This window comes from Urocampus carinirostris, chromosome 19, assembly GCF_059441175.1.
Source record: "Urocampus carinirostris isolate Australia breed hairy pipefish chromosome 19, RoL_Ucar_1.0, whole genome shotgun sequence".
In the NCBI taxonomy this organism is placed as follows: Eukaryota; Metazoa; Chordata; class Actinopteri; order Syngnathiformes; family Syngnathidae; genus Urocampus; species Urocampus carinirostris.
This window is the reverse complement of record NC_142367.1, coordinates 21,792,802-21,814,353: the sequence shown is the minus strand read 5'-3', so window position 1 is coordinate 21,814,353 and position 21,552 is coordinate 21,792,802. Positions and strand designations below refer to the sequence as shown.

Here is a 21,552-nt window from a genome sequence, read left to right as displayed (position 1 = left end):
ATAAAAAATATTTTTGCCATCACATTTGAATTGTATCCTTTTGATGTTTATCGAAATTGTATTTTAAACTGCCTTGATTTTTTTTTTTGTTTCAGGCAAAGAAATCAATCGAACATCTTCAGGTATTTTTTTATTATTCCCCTAAATTGCAATATGACAATTTTTCCCTCCAGTGTGACCCGAGCTTAGTTACGCCTTTTTTCTATTATATAAGAAATATAACAGTATTACACTGTAACCTTATCATGTTAGATTACAGGACAGGTAGCAAATGCACAATGTATATCTATATATATTATCTTTGTCACGCAACAGTAAAATTAAAATATTCACGGGATTAGTATATTGTACTTAAAGGTGCTAGATTAGTTAAAAAAACAGCTGATTTTCTGTATTTAAATGATCAATATAACTTGTCATGTCATTGTATATTTATATTCATGTTGTTGGGACACAAACCAGTGATTAAATACAGAATGCATGGGCATGTAAATTGTATTCACTGACAACAATGACCATGTTAAAAAGTTTTTATTGGGAAAATACATTTCGGTACTCAAAGCAATAAGAAAACTGCGTTAAGGTCAAAAGTAGCCAGTGCATGTACACAAATATTTACATTTAGGTGGAATAGGGTATTAAGAAGTTAGTTAAAATCACAAGCTGGCCTGTATATTTTAATAAATGGAAAAGTCCACTGTAAAGTCCCTTTTTCAAAATGTGATCATTACTAACATGACAAAAAAGGCCACTTGTATAGAATGTTTGCACAAAACAATGGTAGACAAAACCCACTAGAACATTTAAATTTTATAAATCATTCATGTTGTATGACAATGAATAAGGGTGTGAAGACTATCTCTTTTGCATCTCTTGCTGTGACAGAAAAAAAGTAAACAAAAGACTATTAGGGCCACATTGAAAACAACAATCAAAAGTCATTATTACAGAACAACAAAATAAATTTCAAATGAAGCTGCATAGATCAGGGATCACTTACATTTGATAAAACGAGCATGTTTAACTTCCTGATGAGAAGATGTATTTTTAAAAAATCATGTTACCACCTCATAACGGCATAATGACTTGCCAACCCGAAGGGTGATTATGTAATTTACGCCGTAACGTGAAAACTAAAGCATAACGACCACATTTTAACAACGTGACATTTTTCTACGTAACGATGTGATGTCAATAAGCTATAAATTGCAGTAATGAAGTTAAAACGATGTACTAATGTTATGACTATTTTATTACTAGGACTATATTAGGCTCACACAACACCCTAATCATCATGGCTGTTATAAATTAACCATTTCCACTTCAATGTGATTTTCTAGGGAAATTATTTTCAGAACATGTACATGGACTCCTTACCTGTTCCTAAGGGGCTAGATTGTACTTACCAGTGCCAGGGTTGGGTAGGGTTACTTTAACTGGATTACTTTCAATTACTTTTGGATGACTCCGATACCAAATATGCTAATAAAAGACAAAAGAAACTAATATGAATACAATGACTAAATTTTGTGCAGGCTTGGGGAGTAACTGAATACATGGAATGGCAAAAATGATGTTGGCAAGTTGTTTGGATTTATTTTCATTTTGTTTCTGTCGCATTTTATGTTAGTTTTGCCAGAGACCAAAGCCAGGAAAGAAAACTTACCACATGTTGTGAGTCATAATTGTATTCATATTGAGTTTCTTTTGTCTTTTATTAGCATATTTGGTATTGGAGTAATTCAAAAGTAATTGAAAGTAATCCAGTTAAAGTAACCCTACCCAACTCTGAATATCACATTGGTGATCTCTGGTGTAGATGTTTACAGTTTAATTTAGCCTGTAAACTTGTAATAAATGACATCAAGTACACATTTTTAATGCATGTTCTTTTTGCCTGATAAAATAAACATGTTGCTCAAGAAAACCATTTTTTACCTGTTTTTAATTTTCCACCTTATGCAGTTATGTGGCCCAAATAATCTTCTGCAAGGAAAAAAAACAAAAGAATCGTCAGGACTTCAACATGAAGTATCGTGATAGTTTGCCTCTCTCCCGCACAAAATCAAACTTCATCTAACTCGGCGCAATTTTGATGCGTTCGGCGTTTAGTGTCATGTGGAAGTTGGTCGGCAGGAGCCGCAGTAACAGTGCACGATTGTCTAGAGAAGAATGCTTCACTTCACCTAAACTTTAGCTACATTCAAACACACCCACTCGCTGTCTTGTGCACAACAGTATCCCCTCCCTCCTGTCCACCCCTTGCGACCTCCTCATACTTACATTCATGTAACATAACAGCCCACTTGTGGAGCTCTCGTGTTCTGCTGGGAAGGGCTTCGTCTGAAGGCACCCAAGCGCGTTGTCGCCTTTTTTGTACAGTTAAATAAAGTTTTCAAAAAAATAAAAAGGATTTGTCGTCAGGGAGGAATCCTGTCAGTCAGAATTTGGCAGTTCTCAAAGTCCCTTGGTAGGGTCTCTGGAGGGGTCAATCCCTGCTTGCATGTCGTAGAAAGATGAGGCTGCGGACGACAAAGATTATTTTAAAATGTGTCTTCAAATGATCTCATTGTGTAAATGAAATAAAAATACTCACTGAAAGATTTAAGCTTGGTAAAGTGGACCTGCGGTTTCTTCTATTGGCTCTGTGTTTTTTAAAAAACAACCAAAAGAACATTAACAACAGCAAAAACATTTGAGGAACCTCACAGCATTTTAAAAAATTAACTCATGGCCCGCCACATCAGTTTATGTGCTTTTAAAAAAACTACAATTCCCACAATGCATCTTTACCATACCTACAAAGTGAATGCTGACTTTCACAACTTGTCAATATTCCCATATCAATACTGATGGTGGAATTGAAAAAAACATGTCCAAGGAGATTTTGTTATATATAATTTATAACTTATGTGTAGCAATATTTTGCAGTGCAACTGTCTTTTACATGAAGAATTAGTCACGATTATGTAATATACCATTTCATTTAAATTTAGTTACATTTAGAAGTGACTTCAGGCCCTTTAAGGACAGCCATTATGATGACGTGGTCCTTGCAAAAAAACACACACAACTAAAAAAATATACATTACAATTTGGCTTAAGTATCTCAATATGGGTATTATACATACTAAGGTAACGATAGAAACCATCAAGCATTCAAAATAAGGCAATTTGTTAGCGCAATTTCTATTAAAATTGATGCATGAAAATTGTAAAAACGAACTAGATTAATCTAAAACCTGATGATACGAGAACCAAATTGTGTTTGATGAAACAGTTGATTAAAATGAAATTAATTCAAGCAATGATTATAATACTGCGTCCCTGCCTTACAATATTGTCACTTTAAGATATGGAGTAAGATGTTTTTTTCCTGTCCGTGGTTACAACATTTTCCCCACTATATATATATATATATATATATATATATATATATATATATATCTCAATTCTTTCTTGTGCCCACAAATGTATAAGATTGAAACTTTGTGTTTGTGCAGCTATATTGTCTGGTGGCGTCAAGTCCCTGGTAGGGTGACCCATGACAAACAGGTCCGAGGTGAGTCAGACCCCCTCTTATGAAGAAAAATAACATTGGAACATGATTTCCCTCGCCCGGACGCTGGTAACCATGGCCCTCCCTCATCTGCTGGGTCCGGCTGGGCACAACATGGTCCCCCCTTCTCATGAGCACACCGCTTGTAGGAGGAGCCAAAGGGGTTGGGGTGCATAGAGAGCCGGATAGCAGCCAAAGGAGGGGTCTTGGCATACAGATCCCCGGCTTAAGAAACTGGGATTTCAGGACATGGAATGTCACCTCTCTGGCACGAAAGGAACCCAAGCTGGTGTGTGAGGTTTAGAGCTTCCGACTTGATAAAGTCAAACTCACCTCCACAGACAGCTTGGACTCTGGTACCAGACCTCTCGAGAGGGATTGGACCCTCTTCCACTCTGGAGTTGCCCGTGGTGAGAGGTGCAAAGCCAGTAAGAGCATATTAGGTGCCCTACAGCTTAGCTCTGTACGTTGGGGTTCACCCTAGTCGATTTAGAAGGAAGCCTCTCTCCTCCTATGGGTGGAGGGATGGGTCACGACTGTGCTTACACACTAAACAGCAGTTAAGAGTACCCTTCTTGGAGTCCTTGGAGGGTACGCTTGAAAACTTCCCCTCGGGGACTCCCTTGTACTGCTGGGGACTCAAACGCTTACGTGGGCAATGATTTAGTCCTGAAGGGGCGTGATAAGGAGGAACCATGTTCATATGCGCACCTGGCACCAGGACACCCTAGGTTGCAGTTCGATGATCAACTTTTGTAGTCGTTTCATCGAAACTGCAACCGCCTGTTTTGGTCAAGAGAGTGGCATACAGTGGCTGTCAACTGATCACCACCTGGTGGCCAGTTGGCTCCGGTAATGGGGAAAGATGCCAGTCCGACTTGGCAGACCCAAACGTGTTGTGAGGGTCTGTTGGGGACATCTACCAGGATCTCCTGTCAGAAACAGTTTTAATTCACACCTCTGGCAGAACTTCGCCCATGTCCCGAGAGGGCCGTGGGATATTGGGTCAATAACTTGCTAACCTGCTTGCCAACAATGATTCATAGTTGTGGAAATATTTCTGACTCTTCATGTAATTGCATTTCAGTCTGACCAATTCCAAAAACATTGCCGTATTTTCCAGACTATAAAGGCACACCTAAAAACACTAAAATTGGCCAAAAATTTGAACAGGCGCCTTTTAATCAGAAACTCCATTTATATTGAAACATACGGTGGATGATATTGGAAATGCTTACCGTAATTTCCGGACTACAAGCCGCTACTTTTTCCCCAAACTTTCATCCCTGCGGCTTATTCAGTGATGTGGCCAATTTATGTCATTTTTCTAACAGCCGCCAACGGCGCTCGAGTACAAAAGGTAAGATTTAGACCGGTGGAATATATGCGACGAGGAAGACTGCAACTTCTTAGCTTGTGCACAAATTAAATTAGCGTAGACATATCTTCATCATGCAAATTGCAAAAAGAAAGGCATGTGACGCAATTTTCAAGCTAAACGCAATCGAACAGTCCGATAAAAAAAAAAAACAGAGCTACTGCACGTAAACTTTACGTTGTGAGCGTGTTGCTAGCATGTTTTGAAATAAGGGAGCGTGGGATGACGTCCCTTTCCCGTATTGAAGGAAGACGACTTTGATGACATCAGTTATAAGGAGGGAGATGAGGACAGTTTACCGTGCTTTCTTCATGTACAGTATGTTTTTTTTTACAGACCTGTTTACTGTTTTGCGAGCGTGTTGCTAGTAGCGTTTTGCTACCCTTCACAGGCACGGTTTGGGATGAAAGTTATATTATTATTAAAGCTTTGAAAACTCTCTTGGTGTACCGTCTTTCTTTGTAAATATGTGTAACCATGTATAATATGTATTTGCAACTGTATATTTTTGTAATGTATTTATTTTAGAGAATTGTTCTGATATGTTTTCCACGGGCGAATCAAAAAGAAGGGGCGAAAACAACGGGGGCTGACGGGAAGTGGAGTAAAGGTGAGACGCGTTTGTGGACGCGGCCGACAATAGTGGATATATATATTTTTCCCACCCTTACCTTTGGAAATTCACACTTTTTTCCTTGGATTACTTTCAACGGGTACCCGGACTCTGCAGGTCTGCATCATATGTTAAGTACCGGTGTCATTTTCCAGTCATTTGGCCGGCTGTGATATTTGGACTGTGTTGGGTATGGGTTAATTTTTAGTTTGTGTTGCATTTTTCTAATGTGGGCGCATGTGGCTAATATACAGGTGCGGCTTGTGTATGTACAAAATCGGTTTTCCTCCCGAAATGTGGTAGGTGCGGCTTATAATCAGGTGCGCTCTATAGTCCGGAATTTACGGTAACTGTTTTTTTGTCTTTGAGTGCCTACGCGCGGTTAACTTGTTAATTGTTAGTCGCTAAATTTAATTTTAGTGGTCAAACCTGATGTCATAATTATATTTCTGGTAATACATCATTTTGATTTAAATGCATTTATTTTCTTTTTATTCAACCATAATCTTACCAAGTTTTAAATCCATTCCTTAGTCGAGTGTACCTTATATATGAAACAATATACCACAAAAGACTATTCTTGAGTGTTTATAAAAAGTGTTAGAATTTCATTATTAATCTCAAAGTCTAGCCAAGTACCTCGCAGGGGCAGTTTGTGGGACTTGCGCCGATGCACCATGACTCCAATGATGAGGGCGGCGCCCACCAGGACCACGGCCAGCACGGAGAAGCTGCTGATGGCCGCAAGCTTCCAAACATCCGACGTTTCCTCCACCAATTTACCTATGTTGGTCCAAAAATTATATATATATTATGAAAGACAAAGATACAGAAAACCACAAAGCATGGTCAACAAAACAGGTGTTTAATGCTTAAAAAAAATTGCTTTAAATTAAAAACAACCAGTGTTCTAATGAAAATGCTGTACTTTTTTATGGTATCGGTGAGGAAACGGACCAAATCAGTTAAGTATTGCAATAAATTATATTTAAAACTTGTATCACTGGTTTGGTAAATTACGGTATTCAATATCTGTACCACTGATTTTGTGATTGCTGCTATGACCAGATGCCGGTTCTTCTTCAATGGTTTACAGGAGGTTATTGTAACTAATAACATGATCTACAAGTAGGGCCCATGAATACAAGATCAATTTCCTGCTCGGAGTGAAATTTTCTAATTGCATGTTTTTACACTCGGCAGTGAGGCAAGGCTCCGGGCATATTTTCTGCGCAGACCGCTCGGCCCTAAACTTTTTTTTCTGGTCTCCGAGAGCAGTGTTCTCGTGTCCCCGCGTCCTAGACGCATAATTTCTGCCGGGGACGCATAGTGTTGAATCAACGTGCATCGCAACTTTTTTGACACAAAATTGACATGATTACCAGATTACTTTTTAAACAAAGATTTATCGCACTCCAAACTTTTCGTCAGGCAGATCCGCCATTGTTGTTTCGGTCTCGCGGTTCGAGATTTCGTCTGCACGTCGATCTCGGCAAACGAGATCTCGTTGCGTCGAGATGACGTCATTGTTGTAGTGCTTGTCGTCGAGTGAAGGTTAAGTATGTCTCCGAAAAAACAGTATTAGGTAAAAATCAACACAAAATTGGTCATTTATCAGTGTCAGTAATAAGTCGAAACAGAATGCAGGCAGTGATAACAACGGCAATAATTCCGGCAAGGAAAGCACGTGTGTTGAAGCGAACGATTCGACGAAAGAAAATAAACAAAGGAATACTCCTAGCAAGAAAAGGACTTTTCTGCCAAAATGGACTCAATTATATTCCTGGTTGCGCTATGAGGAGGATGATAATGGAAGCTACATGTTCTGTGGTGCGTGTACCCATCGTGGCAAAAAAACTGGATTGCATAAATCATTACGCAATACGAACTTTCAGAAAAGCACATTGGATCAGCACAACGACAATGAAAACCACAAATTAGCTATGGAAATTCCGTTGCTGCAATTGGACCTTGAGAAGGCATTACAACTGTGGCGGGACAGCAAACCACAAAGAATATATGAATTGAAAACCTGAAGTGATAACTGCCTTGTATTGCCAATTAACTGTGATGAATAAAACTGCATGAATATATAGACTAATATTTCAGCAATATTTTTTTGTAAAATGTACAATATTTTTGTGAACTGAAAACTCTTGAAGTGATAACTGATTTGTATTATCAATAAACGGTGATGATTAAAACTGAATGAATATATAGATTTATCTCATCTCATCCGCCGTACTGCTTATCCTCATTAGGGGGGGCTGGAGCCCATCCCAGCCATCTCCGGGCAGTGGGCAGGGGACACCCTGAACTGGTTGCCAGCCAATCGCAGGGCACACAGGGACAGACAACTCATTCGCTCATTCACACCTAGGGACAATTTGGGCCAGCCAATTCACCTGAAATAGATTATGTATTTTCCGCACTATAGGGCGCACCCCCAAAAAATAGTTTTTGGTCCTATATCTTCCATAGATAAGGCGCACCGGATTATAAGGCGCTACAATGGGAACGTCGACAAAACAGTCAGATGGGTCAGTCCAACTTATTACCCACTTAACATTCCCAAAGCTTGCAAAGAAGCAAATACGTGTCGTAGACACGTGCGGATGCGGTGTCCGCACTATGTCACTCAAATGCATCGTTCGAAATATCATTCGGAAGGTTAAAGTCTTGGGATTCAAGAAATGCCAACCATTCCTTAGTTTCTATTTTCTTTTTCGCTCGCAACTTTACTGTGCATATGACAATAAACACTTGGAATTGAGTTGAATTCACTCAACTCATCACAGCAACATCAAGATCGTTCTAAAACAAGATACCGGGAAAATATAAAGCCGCATAACTCACCTAAGTTCTCACGTTCAATAATGATACGCAACCATGGTCTTCTTACAACCGTGAGTGTAGTAAATCCAGGAGAATAAAATATTTACAAATACGGACTAATGAAACATGTTTCTTTATGGCGTACTGTAGCAAGCTTGCTACGCCATTGCTAAACTCGGCCGATTGCAGGGTTTGTTTTGGCCATTTAGCCAATCCGAGGCTCCGAATAACTTCAGCCAATAGTGATAGATTCAAATGATAATTGACACATTGGTTAGCCAATGAAACGCCGGTATATAAATCCCAGCATACACCGCGGACTACTCCACGTTCGGGGTAAAATCGAGTCGGCGGCTGTTGAGTAAGTTGCGAGACCTTGCGAATTTAATATTGAGCCATATATAAGGCGCACTGTGTTATAAGGCGCATGGTCAGCTTTTGAAAAAAATTAAGACTTTTAGGTGCGCCTTATAGTGCGGAAAATACGGTATATATTTGTCGCCGATTCACGATTTCCACCTCGATTACACTAAATTTTGGGGACTCATAGATCCCTGTTGGGACCCATAGATTTTTGAGCATGCATCACTTTTCACTGGTCAAATGAACTCTGCGAGAGTTGTTTGTCTTGGGGAAAACACAACACTCGTCATTGTCACATTTGACCCGACCGTCTAATGACAGTGCAGGTGGGGCGGGACAAACACGGGGGAAGGGACTGAATGACAGAAGCCAGCAGTTGTGATCATTTATATAATGAGAAATCCAAAATACCTTTTGATTAGCCTCAGACTTATGGACACATTTTTTTAACAATACAAGTTTATGAGACTGATGGGACCAACTAAACCCTGGTGGCCCGCCAGAATCTTCCTATGTATGGGAAACACTGAAATAAAATCTTACACGTGTTGCAGGACGGCGTCTTGGGATATTGCTTGCACGATGCACACGGCACGCAAACGTCAAGGTCCGAATTCCAGAAATCCGAGATCCCGCACTGACCTGTGCACAGGGGAAACCTTATCAAGATGCATACTTGGTACACGAGAGGTCTCACATCCGTTCAGCTATGTGAGTGTGGTCACCTAGTGGTTAGGAGGAGGATTGTACCCTAAATCCATTACAAAAATTGTCATGGATTAAAACGTAGTGTATATTGTTAAAATGAGATTAAAAGTGACACTCCATACATTAAGAATCTCACCGAGAGGGAGCTAACATAATTGTCAGCCATCTTTCTGTTAAGGGTACCCGAAAAACCAAAACCTCATCATAAGCCCTGGGAATGAAAAATAAATAATGATCAGTTTGGTCACTGAGTCGCTGTTGTCCGTTTTCTTGCTTGTGTTTTCTAGCACTCGTTTTCGGTTGCACTACATCATAGGGCTCTAAGATAGTGCATGCAGGTACCAGCTAGCACCCGAAGACCACCCAAGTTCCCTGCACACCGTTTCTGAAAACATATCATGGGTCATTGTGATTATCTAGGAAATTTGTTTTCAACCAGGTATGATGTTCACTGGTTGACCGCCTGTTTTAACCTGATAATTACAAACTGGTAATAACAGTGTAATGACATAACACATACTGGAGCCATATCCCCCTAGTGGGAGGTGGCTAGAGTCAAGAACACATTCACATTTCTGACTCTTTCTGGGAGATTGATACAGAGGGGGTTCCCAGCCCCCTCGCTCAACCCAACTGATGTGTTGGGGGTCATTAGGTGACCAAACCCCCCAATTCCAACCCCTAATGCCAAGCAGGGAGGCAAATGAGTAGCAATGTTGTAAGTCTTAGGTATGACTCGGCCGAGGCGTGAACCAGCAACCTCCCAGTCTCGGGGCGGGCGCCCTATCCCCAAGGCCACTGAGCAACAACATAGTAATGTTATTTTAGAAATGCCTATCAAACTGGTAGCCCTTCATGCCCATCAGAAACCAAATAGCGTTTCTCTGCTACAAAGAAGTTGGCACTACACAATACAGTAACCTAATGGTCAAATAATACGCACTGTCTCTTTAAGATAGGCCAATATTTACAAGGTAACACTTGTAGATTAGCCCAAGTGCATCGAAAAATAGTTGTATTAACAGCCAAATTGTGCAAAAACAAACATTTATGAATCAAATGTTTTCTATATCAAGTCAATAGTTTTTTTTCCCTACAATTTTGTGTTCTTATCTAACTGACTGAGCCTCTCAGTTATTCTTTTAAGGGACTTGTAGCGTCTATCAGAAGGTTGAAAAGGCGGTGGCCGGCATGAGAGGAGTCCTCCATAATGTTGCCGTGATGACGACAGCCAGCAATGTTCTCCAGACTGGGCAGGGGATAGCTGATGATTTCCTAGGTCGTGTTGATGATTCCAACTACGATTGAAGGTAAGCAAAGCGGGCGTCGTTTCCCCCGATGGGTGGTCTTGCCTGAGGCTCCAGCGCCCTCCGACATCCTACCCATTCAAAATGATGAGTAAAAGTTAGAGAATACATGAGCGCCTTTGTGAGACAGGAGATGGGAAGGGGGGGGTTTCTTTCCTGCGGCACTGCTGATGCAAGACGCGAGTCGGCGGTTAACAAAGCGCTTCCTTGGGATTGTTTGTGCCTCTTCCACGAAACGTCACCCAGATGAAAACAAGATGGTGCTGGAGGGGAAAACTTCCTTCCCGCCCGCCGCGCTCACAATAGAAGGCTTCGTTTGTTTGCATGACGGCCAGACAGACAAACGCTTCAATGCGGGCCCACGCACACACTCTGCTTGTTTGGATTAGGCCGAATTCGATATTCTATACGGAGGGTTCGTACCGGTGCTTGAAATCATTCAAATGAATTGAGTATGAACGTTTTTCCCCGAGAATAGAATTTTGGGTGAAGTGCTTGAAATGGTTGCCAGGACTGCTTAAAAATGACACTGACACTGCTCCTTGGCGGCTTTGCTGTTGCATTTGTTCTTCCCACGTGATTATCTGCAACTGGCATTGGCATTAAAGGGACAGTGTGTAATATCTGTGCCTCCTGGTGATAGTAAAAACTGATTCAGTTATTAAAAAAAAGCATATGAATTCCAGGCTTTATTACATCAACACATTACGAATTTATTACTCTGTTAGGTTGCTGGCATGTTTGTCCGGCAAGATGCCGACACTCTGGTTTCTGACAACACAGTGCCATCTGGTGGTCAAATATTACAAATTGGGGACATTAAATTTCCCATTTCTACTCAACCATTTCATATTTCTTTTTTTAATGGATTCTTAAAAAAAAAATAGGATTGCTTGATATGTCATTTTAAATTGTTTTAATCATTATTTGATTATTAATTATTTAAACTGTTTTGATCACTTAATAATGAACTCTTAAGTTTTATATATATTTATTTATTTTATTTTTTAAATTATTTTTATTTTAATAATTACATATTCAGTTAAAAAAGTTGTTTTTTTTAGATCAAATATGTCAATTTATATTCACTTATTAATGATACTTTGGAACTTGTAAAAAGAAAAAAAAAACTCTAGGAACACTCCAGGGTTTGTATTTATGACTTTTTTGAAATACTTTTATTATCCCAAGACTGAAGTCTAAGCAGTTAAACAGTTACGTGCATGGTTTTTATCTAAATACTCGATTATTTAAAATACTCTACATTATACCCTTAAGTTCGAATGTCATATTTATTATTTTCATACCAGGGATATTTTTACTCCCGATGACACATCCCCGCAGTAGACCAAAACTAAACAAAGTTCAACAATAGGAAGACGTCACAGATTTAAAAAAAGAAGAAGGAATTAGTCATGGAGATAAACCGGATTAAACAATGGGACTCTCCTCGACCTCGTTTTGTCCTTCCTGACTCATTCACTCACGGTTCTACTTTGTTCCCGTTTTGGCATCGCCGAGATACACTCTTGACATCTTCCTATTGTGCCGCGGACAAAAAGAACTGAGGATGAATAACCCGCCAGGAATTTTCTGAAAAGAACTGTCACTATGACCAAGAAGTGTCCTCCAAAGAAAAGCGGATGTAATAATGAGGGCAGTCTGGGCAGCGCATACGCAATCTCATTCATATTGTGAACGTCAGCATACACTCACGTGGACTCTCCCGCCCCCTACAGTACAGTGTGTGCGTCAGTCCCCAAAGAGCGAGCCGCCCGCCCTCCCAGCTTTGAGATGTTAAGTCTCAGCGTCTAGGTTGCAACAGAATCGCGCTGGTGCCAACAAGTCGCGGTGCAAAGTGTCTGCGTGTGCCTCTGTGTGCGCCGCGCGTAATGGAAACGCATCCCTTTGTTGTCATGCTGGGAATTCCGTCTCTTTCGAAAACCGGCTCACGGCACGGTTCCTCAGATTGTTTTTGTTGCTTTAATCCGTTCATTACCAATAATGATGCAACAGAATGATTTAGAAGGGGGAAAATGAAGCAAAAAAGCAGAAACACATTAAAAAGAAAACAAAAAGAAAAAAGTAGACCTAGGGGGGAACAAAAAGGAAACCATAAAATAAAAAAGGGAAACAAAAGAAAAAAAGAGAAGAAAAAGGTTAAAAAAAACAGAAAGGGAACAAAGAGAATAGGCAAAAAATAAATTGAAAAGCTTGGGGGGGAAAAAAGCAGGTAAAATAAGAAAAAAAGACCATTTTGAAGGGATCACTTTAATCAATATACTACCAATAATATATTATGCACAAAAAAAATCTACTCCACTAAATAATAGCATTTATTTAGTTAAATCATTTAAACTTTGAACCTTTTTATCCTAAGAAACTGAAATCCTTGCGTGACAACAAAATATCAATTGAAAATATGACATTTCTGTGCACCAACAAATAAACTACAAAATACAAAATAAACTCGAGGATTTTGTTTTAGTTTTTTTTCCTTAAAGCTAAGAATCAAACACAACCCTGGAAACAAAGTATTTACAAATTCTCTCCCCAAAATACTCCAAAACAATTTTAACACTTTAATTACTCAACACAGAATCCATTAAAAACTGCATATTATTGACCAATCACAAGAGAGGGGCGGGGTTTAGAAAGGCTGGCTGTGCTATTGGTGATGTGCAAAAATGTTTCGGGGGTACTATGAGACAGACTTCTGGTGACGCCCTTAATTTTTATCTTAAAAGCACTCTTATTATCCTTCAATCCCCCCCAAAAAACACTTGAAAGGGTTTATAATCATCTGTTACATTGTTCTTTGGTGAGCCGAACAAACCCCAAAACGGCATTTGAAGGCGACATCTTGCTTCGATTTCCAGAAAGTCGTCGCAACCGCAAGTAAAAATGCATGCCGGGGTTTGAGCGAGGACAGGAGTGCACCTGCTACTAAAAATTGGAGAATAGAAACGGACAGGGTTCTTACGGGTGCTTGTAGATGCTCGGAATTGTTGCCATGTTTCACGAGTCTGCTTTAACTATGACGCTGCTCTATGGTAGCTTCGTTTTACTGTCGCGTTCTTTCCTTCATAATTACTGCAGCTGGCATTAGTTTGTATGTCATTGTCCTGATGCAAACATGTCCAAGGTGAGGCTAGAAATGGACACCGGGCATTGCAGAAGTTGCTCAATGTGTGGCTCACGGCCCGAATAATGCCCTTGTGGTTGGGATAATTGGTCACTTTTATATAACAAAACTAGCAGTATATAGTCATTTATAAATTTATCTTTTTTTTTTAAATATACATTGTATTTGTTTATATTGTGTGTGATTCTTTAGTTTTTTCAAACATTCTAGATTTGCTGCTCTCTGGTATTCCTTCCTTCGTAATTAACGGCAGCCGGCATTAGTTAGTATGGCATTGTCCTACAGGTGGCGCCCAAGAGGACAAGTGCATGCTTCACCTAAAAAGGCAAGTAAAATGGACTCACACTATGTCACCATTTCAAAAATGAAGGCAGTCTTTCCCTGTGATAAATTCTAATGGGGAGAAGTTCCTGCAACTGAAAATGTGAACTACATATTACATTTTCCAGTCATTTCTACGAGATTGAGCACAAAAACTAATATATTTGCGACTTACTCAAGATCTAAAAATCATGTCTTCATAAATGCACACACAAAATTAAAAATAGATACATTTGTGGCTTTGCAAAATACGTGATTTACGCCAGATGTTTTATTTTAATGTCATTGGAGAAATTGGAAAATCCTTAAAAAGTGCTTAAATTTGGCCATGAAAAAGGTCTATGAACCCTGTTTTAAGTTCAAGGCTGGGGGCCATTGAAAAATGTTGAAGGTAGAATACTTATCCAGTATCGTATTTTACAGACTATAAAGTATCTTCAGAGTATAAGTCAGAAAAAGATGCATAATTATGAAGGAAAAAACCTATAAGACGCACCAGGAGTATAAGTCATGTTTATTTGTATAGCCCTTTATCACAAGAAGTCTCAAAGGGCTGCACAGATCACAGATTATTGCAAACCACAGACTGTTAATACACCATCCCCTGATCTAAAACCTACATGAGTGCAAGAAAAACCTCAACATGACTCGAGTCTAGTCATGTTTAATTGTGACGCCCTTAATCACACGAGTCTCTCAAAGGCCTGCAGAGACTATTGCAAACCACAGACTTATTACACCATCCCCTGATCTAAAAGTCGCATTTAGATAAATTCCAACATCAAAAACAAAAATGTCTTCTTAAAAGGCTATATAAAATAAAAATACAGAACAAGGTATAGTACGGTTACACTTCCACGAGTATCTGGGACGTTGGTTACGACATAACATATTCAGAGTTGAACTCTAGCATAAAGAATATTCTCACCAAACTATCGGCTTCGCTCCAAATCATGAAATCCAATGAACTATTCATCCACGGGGTCACTTTAACCGGTAAACAACTCCCCTCCACTCGGAAGCTTAAGCTGAGAAAATAACAAGATACTTTGTCCACGTGACAACTTGAAATTGTTGCCATGTTTCACGAGTCTGCTTTAAACATGGCGCTGCTCTCTGGTAGCATTAAATCCAATGAAATATTCATCCACTGTGTCACTTTAACCGGTAAACAACTCCACTCAGAAGCTTAAGCCGAGAAAATAACAAGATACTTTGTCCACATAACAACTTGAAATTGTTGCCATGTTTCACGAGTCTGCTTTGAATATGACTCTGCTCTCTGGTAGCATTAAATCCAATGAAATATTCATCCACGGTGTCACTTTAACCGGTAAACAACTCCCTTCCACTCTGAAGCTTAGGCTGAAAAAAATAAGATACTTTCTCCACATAACAATTCGAAATTGTTGCCATGTTTTACGATGCTGCTCTCTGGTATTCCTTCCTTCGTAATTAACGGCAGCCGGCATTAGTTAGTATGGCATTGTCCTACAGGTGGCGCCCAAGAGGACAGGTGCATGCTACATCGAAAAAGGCAAGTAAAATGGACTCAGGAGTCTCTGTATTCCAGACTTGAGTCTAAACATAGTAGCTTGACGCCTACTGCGACTGTGCCAGTTTAAAAAAAAAAGTACATTTTACGACTTCCTCTATTAACTATTAATTGGGCTGAGTTGTCGGGAAAAACTGGTAATAGTTGTTGGACTCACAGCTCTGTAATAAATGTAAGTTACAGGGTTTTTTTCACAGTGTCTGGTGGAGTGTTTTGGAATGCGGTTTTAGTGGCACAAGCGGAGGAAGAACTCCGGGAATGCCCAAGGTCACCACCGGCGACGAGCGGAGGCGTGACCGTCCCGTGAACCCAACCGCGACACAATCGGTACGTGACGTCACGATTGAACACCATTATTTATTTATTTTTTTTTAAGTTTTTCTCCGCGGCACGACAGCTTTAGCATTCCTGACGTTGCTTTTTTTGTTTTTGGGTGTGGGGATGTTGCGTTCGGGTCGTAAAAAGAGACGGGCGGGGGCGGCGAGCAGCTGAGGGCCAGATGTTCGCCATGCGAGAGATGCTCTCGTGCTGCGAGACGCCGGCGAGCTTGTTTGGAATGGCGGCCCAAGGCGTCCGGATAGGATTTGAAGTTTTCGGGGGGCCGCCGTCCGCAACGCAAACAACCGCGCTACGATCTTTTTCTTAAATCAACTTCATCGTGTTATCGTTTGTACGGGAAAATGTTCACCGGTTCGTTCTCATTGGACACGACTGCATCTCCACTCATTTTTCAAGAAAAATGCTAGAGAACTCTCGATTTTCGCAGTTAATAGGGACCGAAACCCTGCGAAATAGCGTCCCACCTTCATAAAAGCCCCCAAAAAGTTAGACTTACTTCAAGATGACGTCACAGTAAACCACAGGTGTCAAACAGGCGGCCCGCAGGCCTGATCTGACAACACTCAGAGAAGCGCAAGAGAAAAACAAGCTGCAGGTTGAAATATGTCAACTTGATGTTGCCAAAGCCAGATGCCTCTCACAAAGACACTGTACTTGTATTTCTCTCTCTCTCTTTCTCTCTCTCTCTCACCCCTTTTCTCCCACTCTGTCTTTTTTACTCTGTGTCTTTTTCTCTTCCTTTGTTGCTCTTTGTCTCCTTCTCTCTGTCCTTTAACCTCTTTTGCTCTAACTTCCTTTTTTCACTTTTATCTTTCTCTCTTCATACCCTTTGCGCTCTCTTTTCTCTTCTTCTATCTTACTATTTCTCTTTGGATTTCTTTCTTCGTCTCCCTTTCTTTTCCCCCTCTCTCACGACTTTTTATCTTTTGTTTCTCACGCTCTCTCCCTCTTTCTCTTTCTTTGTCCCGCCCTCTCTCCTTTTCCCTCCCTCTTTCTCTTATTCCTTTATCTCTCTTTCTTTCTCTTTAATCTACTAGTCCGCCCCCCGACAGAATGTTTGTTCTATCGTGTGGCCCCAGAGTTAAAATGAGTTTGACACCCCTGCAGTAAACGATCTTAACAAAAAACTACAGGGTTCCCGCGGGTCCTTAAAGTCTTAAAAAGCATTGAATTCACTATTCTAAAAATAAGGCCTTAATTGGCATTAAAAAAAAAGTCTTAAATGCAATTTTCGAAAGTGTTAAATTTATATTTGTTTGAACTAAAAATATTCAGTAAAAAAGTCCTTTTTTCATGCATCATGACAAAATAGCTCATCAATTTAGCAGAATAGTTCCAAGGAGTTAGTAGTTATTTGCCAGTTTTGACTAAAAATCCATGATGCAGTGTAAACATCCTTAATATTTATTGTTTTCTATGTCTAAAACTTTGGAGAAAGCGGTCTTTTTCAGACAAAGTTTTCAGCGAGACCAAAATGTGATTTAAAAACCAAATTAAAATAAACATTTAAAATTGTGTCTTATTCGTGTGGCGATTTTTGCCTGGTTTGTTTCAATTTTTGGGCTATTTTTGTTGACTTGGTCTTAAATTTGATTTCAAAAGACATTAAAGAAGTCTTAAAAATCCTAGAATTTAACTGTAGGAACTCTGGTATAGATCTACAAATCATAATAGTTGAATGAATGCTTTCAATGTCATCATACGAAATTTGAACCAATTTGGAGGACATTCGTCAAAAGCACACACACCCTCACTGACACCCCTGTGTGGTCCAGGCTTTATCACCCCCCCGACTCCCACACAGAAATCGGAACGCTTGGACCCTTAGTTTTATCATCATTATACACAAGTGAAACCAAACTGGAGGGTTTCTCCTTTCAGTGTAAGAAGGCAATTTAGAGAGCGGCCGGCTAGGGTGTCTTCGAATAAAGACAGATCTCCCGGATATTAAAATAAGATGGTCCTAAGTTGTTTCCCTCGAGTTGTGACTCCAAATCATCCATTTCAAAAGTAATGGACCTGGCGTTAGCAAGATACAGGGTCTGCAGTGGAGCCATTATAGAGTTTTAAGCCTAGCTGTTGGCAGTAAGCCGGACCTAGAGCACCACTCTTGCACTCTCCTAGTTACCACCTAAGTCACTTCTGGAACCTGATAATAATCCACGAAGCACCTGCCGGTCATCAGAATTTCTTTGTGTTTTATTTTAATAATTTTCCTTAGAGTCAGATACATTTATTTTCTATGTAACAAGCCGCTAAAAGCTAACGGCCCTGAGCAAGCCCACCCTGGCTGTTTGACAGCATACACCAGCCTATCAAGAGTTATATCCGCAAACAGTCACGCCCCACCAATCTGCCCCGTGCAGCACACACTCTTTGCTCTCTTTGACCACAACGTTGATAAAAATGAGTTAATGGGGACTAGTGAAATGCAATCATTCATCTAAAAGCAAATTACCCACAATGCCTGACGACAACAATACACGCATGACACAGATTTGCTCTCAGCAATAGTCGACAGGGGATAATGGATTGTGGCCTTTACAGCCCGTCTTTACGATTATCCTAATGCCAACTTTGATGGCATTCATAAGCCTCATTTAAATCTGTAAGGTGACTATCTTCTTTATCCTCTGCAGAAAACCACATCAGTTGTAATTATACTGCCCACCAGTGGGGAAGACAGACACCACAGGATGAGCACATCATTTTTTTTTTAATTAAGTTTATACAAAAAACGGAATGCTATTTTGCTTTTAACAGTATCTGAAACGAATGACTGTGAAGAACGACCATCTTGTTTCAAAGCTGTACTCTTTGGAGATCAGCAATCCGCTTTTAAAACAGGTGCATGTCATAAAGGGAGATTTAATGGATTCCTTTTTGTTTTTTCTCCGAATAATAATTAGTCATGATTGAAGCACTGATTTCAGACGTTCCCTCAAGGTAACATCTGGCACCTCATCATGTTAAATCAAGTGCTGCCTTCACGGACTGCCATAAATATTAGGTTTAAATGGCTGGGGGAACGGATGGACAGTCACAGTGAGGGAATTGCACTTAACAGACGTTCCCTGAAGGCTACCGGATATTTAATTTCTCGTCATTCAAATGTTGCCCTCAAGGCCAATCCGACACTAAACGAAATTGACTCAAAATGAGGAAATTACGCTTTGATATTCTCTATTTTTTTCGCTGTTCAAATGTTGCTTTTGTGATCAATCTGAAATCAGAGTAGCGCAACAGATGAGGACAAAGTAAGGAAATTGCACTTGACAGACGTTCCCTCAAGGCGACCCGACATGTACCTATCGCTAATTAGACGTTGCCTTCAATGTCAATCTGAAACCAGAGAAGCTAACGGATCGGTACAAGTTAAAGTGAGGACGATCTCTCAAGGTAACATCTGACACCTCATCATCTTAAATCAAGTGCTGCCTTCGTGGACTGTCAAAAATATTAGGTTTAAATAGCTTGGGGACCGGATGAAAGCCACCGTGAGGGTAAGGCACTTTACAGACGTTCCCTGACGACTACAGTAATTTCTCGTTATTCAAATGTTGCCTTCATGATAATCTGAAATCAGAAAAACACTTTACCAACGTTTCCTAAAGCCCACTTGACATCTTTATCACAATTCAAATGTTGCCTTTGTTGTCATTTTGAAATCAGAGCAACTCGATAGATGTGGACGGTCAAATAGAGAAATTTGCACTTTACTGACGTTCCCTAAAGGCAACAAGACCTCTACTTCTATTCAAACGTTGGCTTTTTTTAATCAGTCTGAAAACAGAAACAAGGTGGATTGGAACAGTCAGTGTGAGGAGTGTGCGCTTAACGGACCTTCCCTGAATGCCACTTGACATGTAATTTAGCACCATTTAACTGTTGCCTTCATTGTCAATCTGAAATCAGAATAACTAGGGTACAGTTAAAGGGAGGAAAATACATTTACTACCTCAATAATCAGAGGGAAAATCACTCATTTTTGACAGAAAGTATTGCGGCGTGTTCTGATTTCAGACTGTGCGTGAAGGCAACACATGACATTCACCTAATCAGTGCATCTGGCGGAGAATGGCTGCCCGTTATCCGAACTTTGGAATGCGGAACCGGTCCAGCAAACAACACGCACAATTAAAGCACATTCAGGGAATTTGAAATAAAAATAGAAAAAAAAACTTACCCTTTTGTGCACGCACGCCGTGGAAAGCGCTCAGCATCGCCACAAGAAATCCGCAAATTGCGCATAAAGCGTGGGAGTCCATCACTGAGAAACGCGTGGAATTAAGAGCACGCTCGTTACACTTTTTTTCACAATAACAATACAAAAAAATAAATTAACGCGTTAAAAAAAAAAAGTCGACGCGAAGAGCGACACACTGGCGGTGGTCGTCAGCGTGGAAAAGTGAACATCACGGAGTGACTCACCGGGACCACTGCGCTCCGTGTTTTCTAGCACACACCCACGCCCGCACGCGCGTACGCGTTCACGCGCACAACATGAGTCATTTCCTATCCGCTTTACACTGCTCCACTTCACTCAGGAAACTCCACCAGTGGACTTTTTTTCCCACACGCACTCTCCTCGTACGCGAACGCAGCTTGCGGGCCAAAAAAATAGCGTTAAACGTCTTATTTGATTACATTTGAGGGGGGGTCAAGCGCGAAACCTTGTAATCTGGATTCAATCTCCTTCTCATTGTTAATACCACGCCTGACGACGTCATCGTTGCCGTTTGCCAATACACGCGCGCGCATGCGCAGTGCAAAAAAACTCAATGAAGCAAAACATTCAATAGAGAAGTGATAAGCAAACTACGCCCGTTAAAAGAAACTGCTGAAAATACTACAAAACTAAATATAAAATTTAGTGCTAGAAAAAGGGAACCGATGTATTGTTCTTTCGTTTCAAAAAGGAATACTACAGAAATACTACTATGACAATACTATAAAAATACTACTACGCCAATACAAAAATACTACAACAAAATACTATTATAACAATACTAAAGAAATACTACAAAAATAAAACTACATATATTGTACAGAATACAGAAAACAGGCTACAAAATTACTACAAAACTAAATTTAGTGTCGAAAAACAGGTACCTAAAATATTTGTTTTCATTTTGCATGAAATACTACGACAGAAATATTACTATAGCAATACTACAATATACTTTACAAATACAACTACAGAAATACTAAAAATACATACAACTAAGGAAATACTAACAAAAAAATTACATTCATAGTACACATAATCTAGTAATACATAATACAGAAATACTATGAATATACTACAACATCGCTTTAAAAATACTACAGTAACACTAAAAAAATACAACTACAGAAATACTACAAAAACACAATTATGGAAATACTATAAAAATACAATTACATTTATAGTACACAATAATACCTAA

General features: G+C 39.9%; 1 protein-coding gene across 2 annotated transcripts; it reads right to left on the bottom strand.

Annotated features, from left to right (window-relative positions):
* Positions 1-515: 515 nt before the first annotated feature.
* LOC148347712 (tumor necrosis factor receptor superfamily member 12A) lies at positions 516-20,809 on the bottom strand. 2 transcript variants are annotated; one of them, XR_015847817.1, is made up of 6 exons: positions 20,310-20,548; positions 9,292-9,390; positions 6,190-6,333; positions 2,597-2,645; positions 2,284-2,522; positions 516-1,986 (listed from the first exon to the last, which is right to left on the bottom strand). XR_015847817.1 is itself a non-coding variant. In XM_088322941.1 (6 exons), exons 2-5 carry the CDS (start codon positions 20,389-20,391, stop codon positions 2,605-2,607), a joined length of 366 nt encoding a protein of 121 aa, XP_088179067.1. In that variant the 5' UTR covers positions 20,392-20,393; positions 20,555-20,809; the 3' UTR covers positions 516-2,522; positions 2,597-2,604. The 2 variants fall into 2 exon arrangements, 1 of the variants encoding a protein (XP_088179067.1); XM_088322941.1 differs by adding an exon at positions 20,555-20,809 and having other exon boundaries at positions 516-2,522; positions 20,310-20,393.
* Positions 20,810-21,552: the final 743 nt, after the last annotated feature.

What these genes read in the sequence shown, in the direction of transcription:
- LOC148347712 (XM_088322941.1), bottom strand. Translation starts at nt 20,391, where the DNA reads ATGGACTCCCACGCTTTATGCGCAATTTGCGGATTTCTTGTGGCGATG. An exon ending in CGGCGTGCGTGCACAAAAGG is followed by an intron (nt 9,391 to 20,309) that starts GTAAGTTTTTTT and finishes CCCTGTGCACAG; the next exon opens with GTCAGTGCGGGATCTCGGAT. An exon ending in GACGCCGTCCTGCAACACGT is followed by an intron (nt 6,334 to 9,291) that starts GTAAGATTTTAT and finishes GGACCAACATAG; the next exon opens with GTAAATTGGTGGAGGAAACG.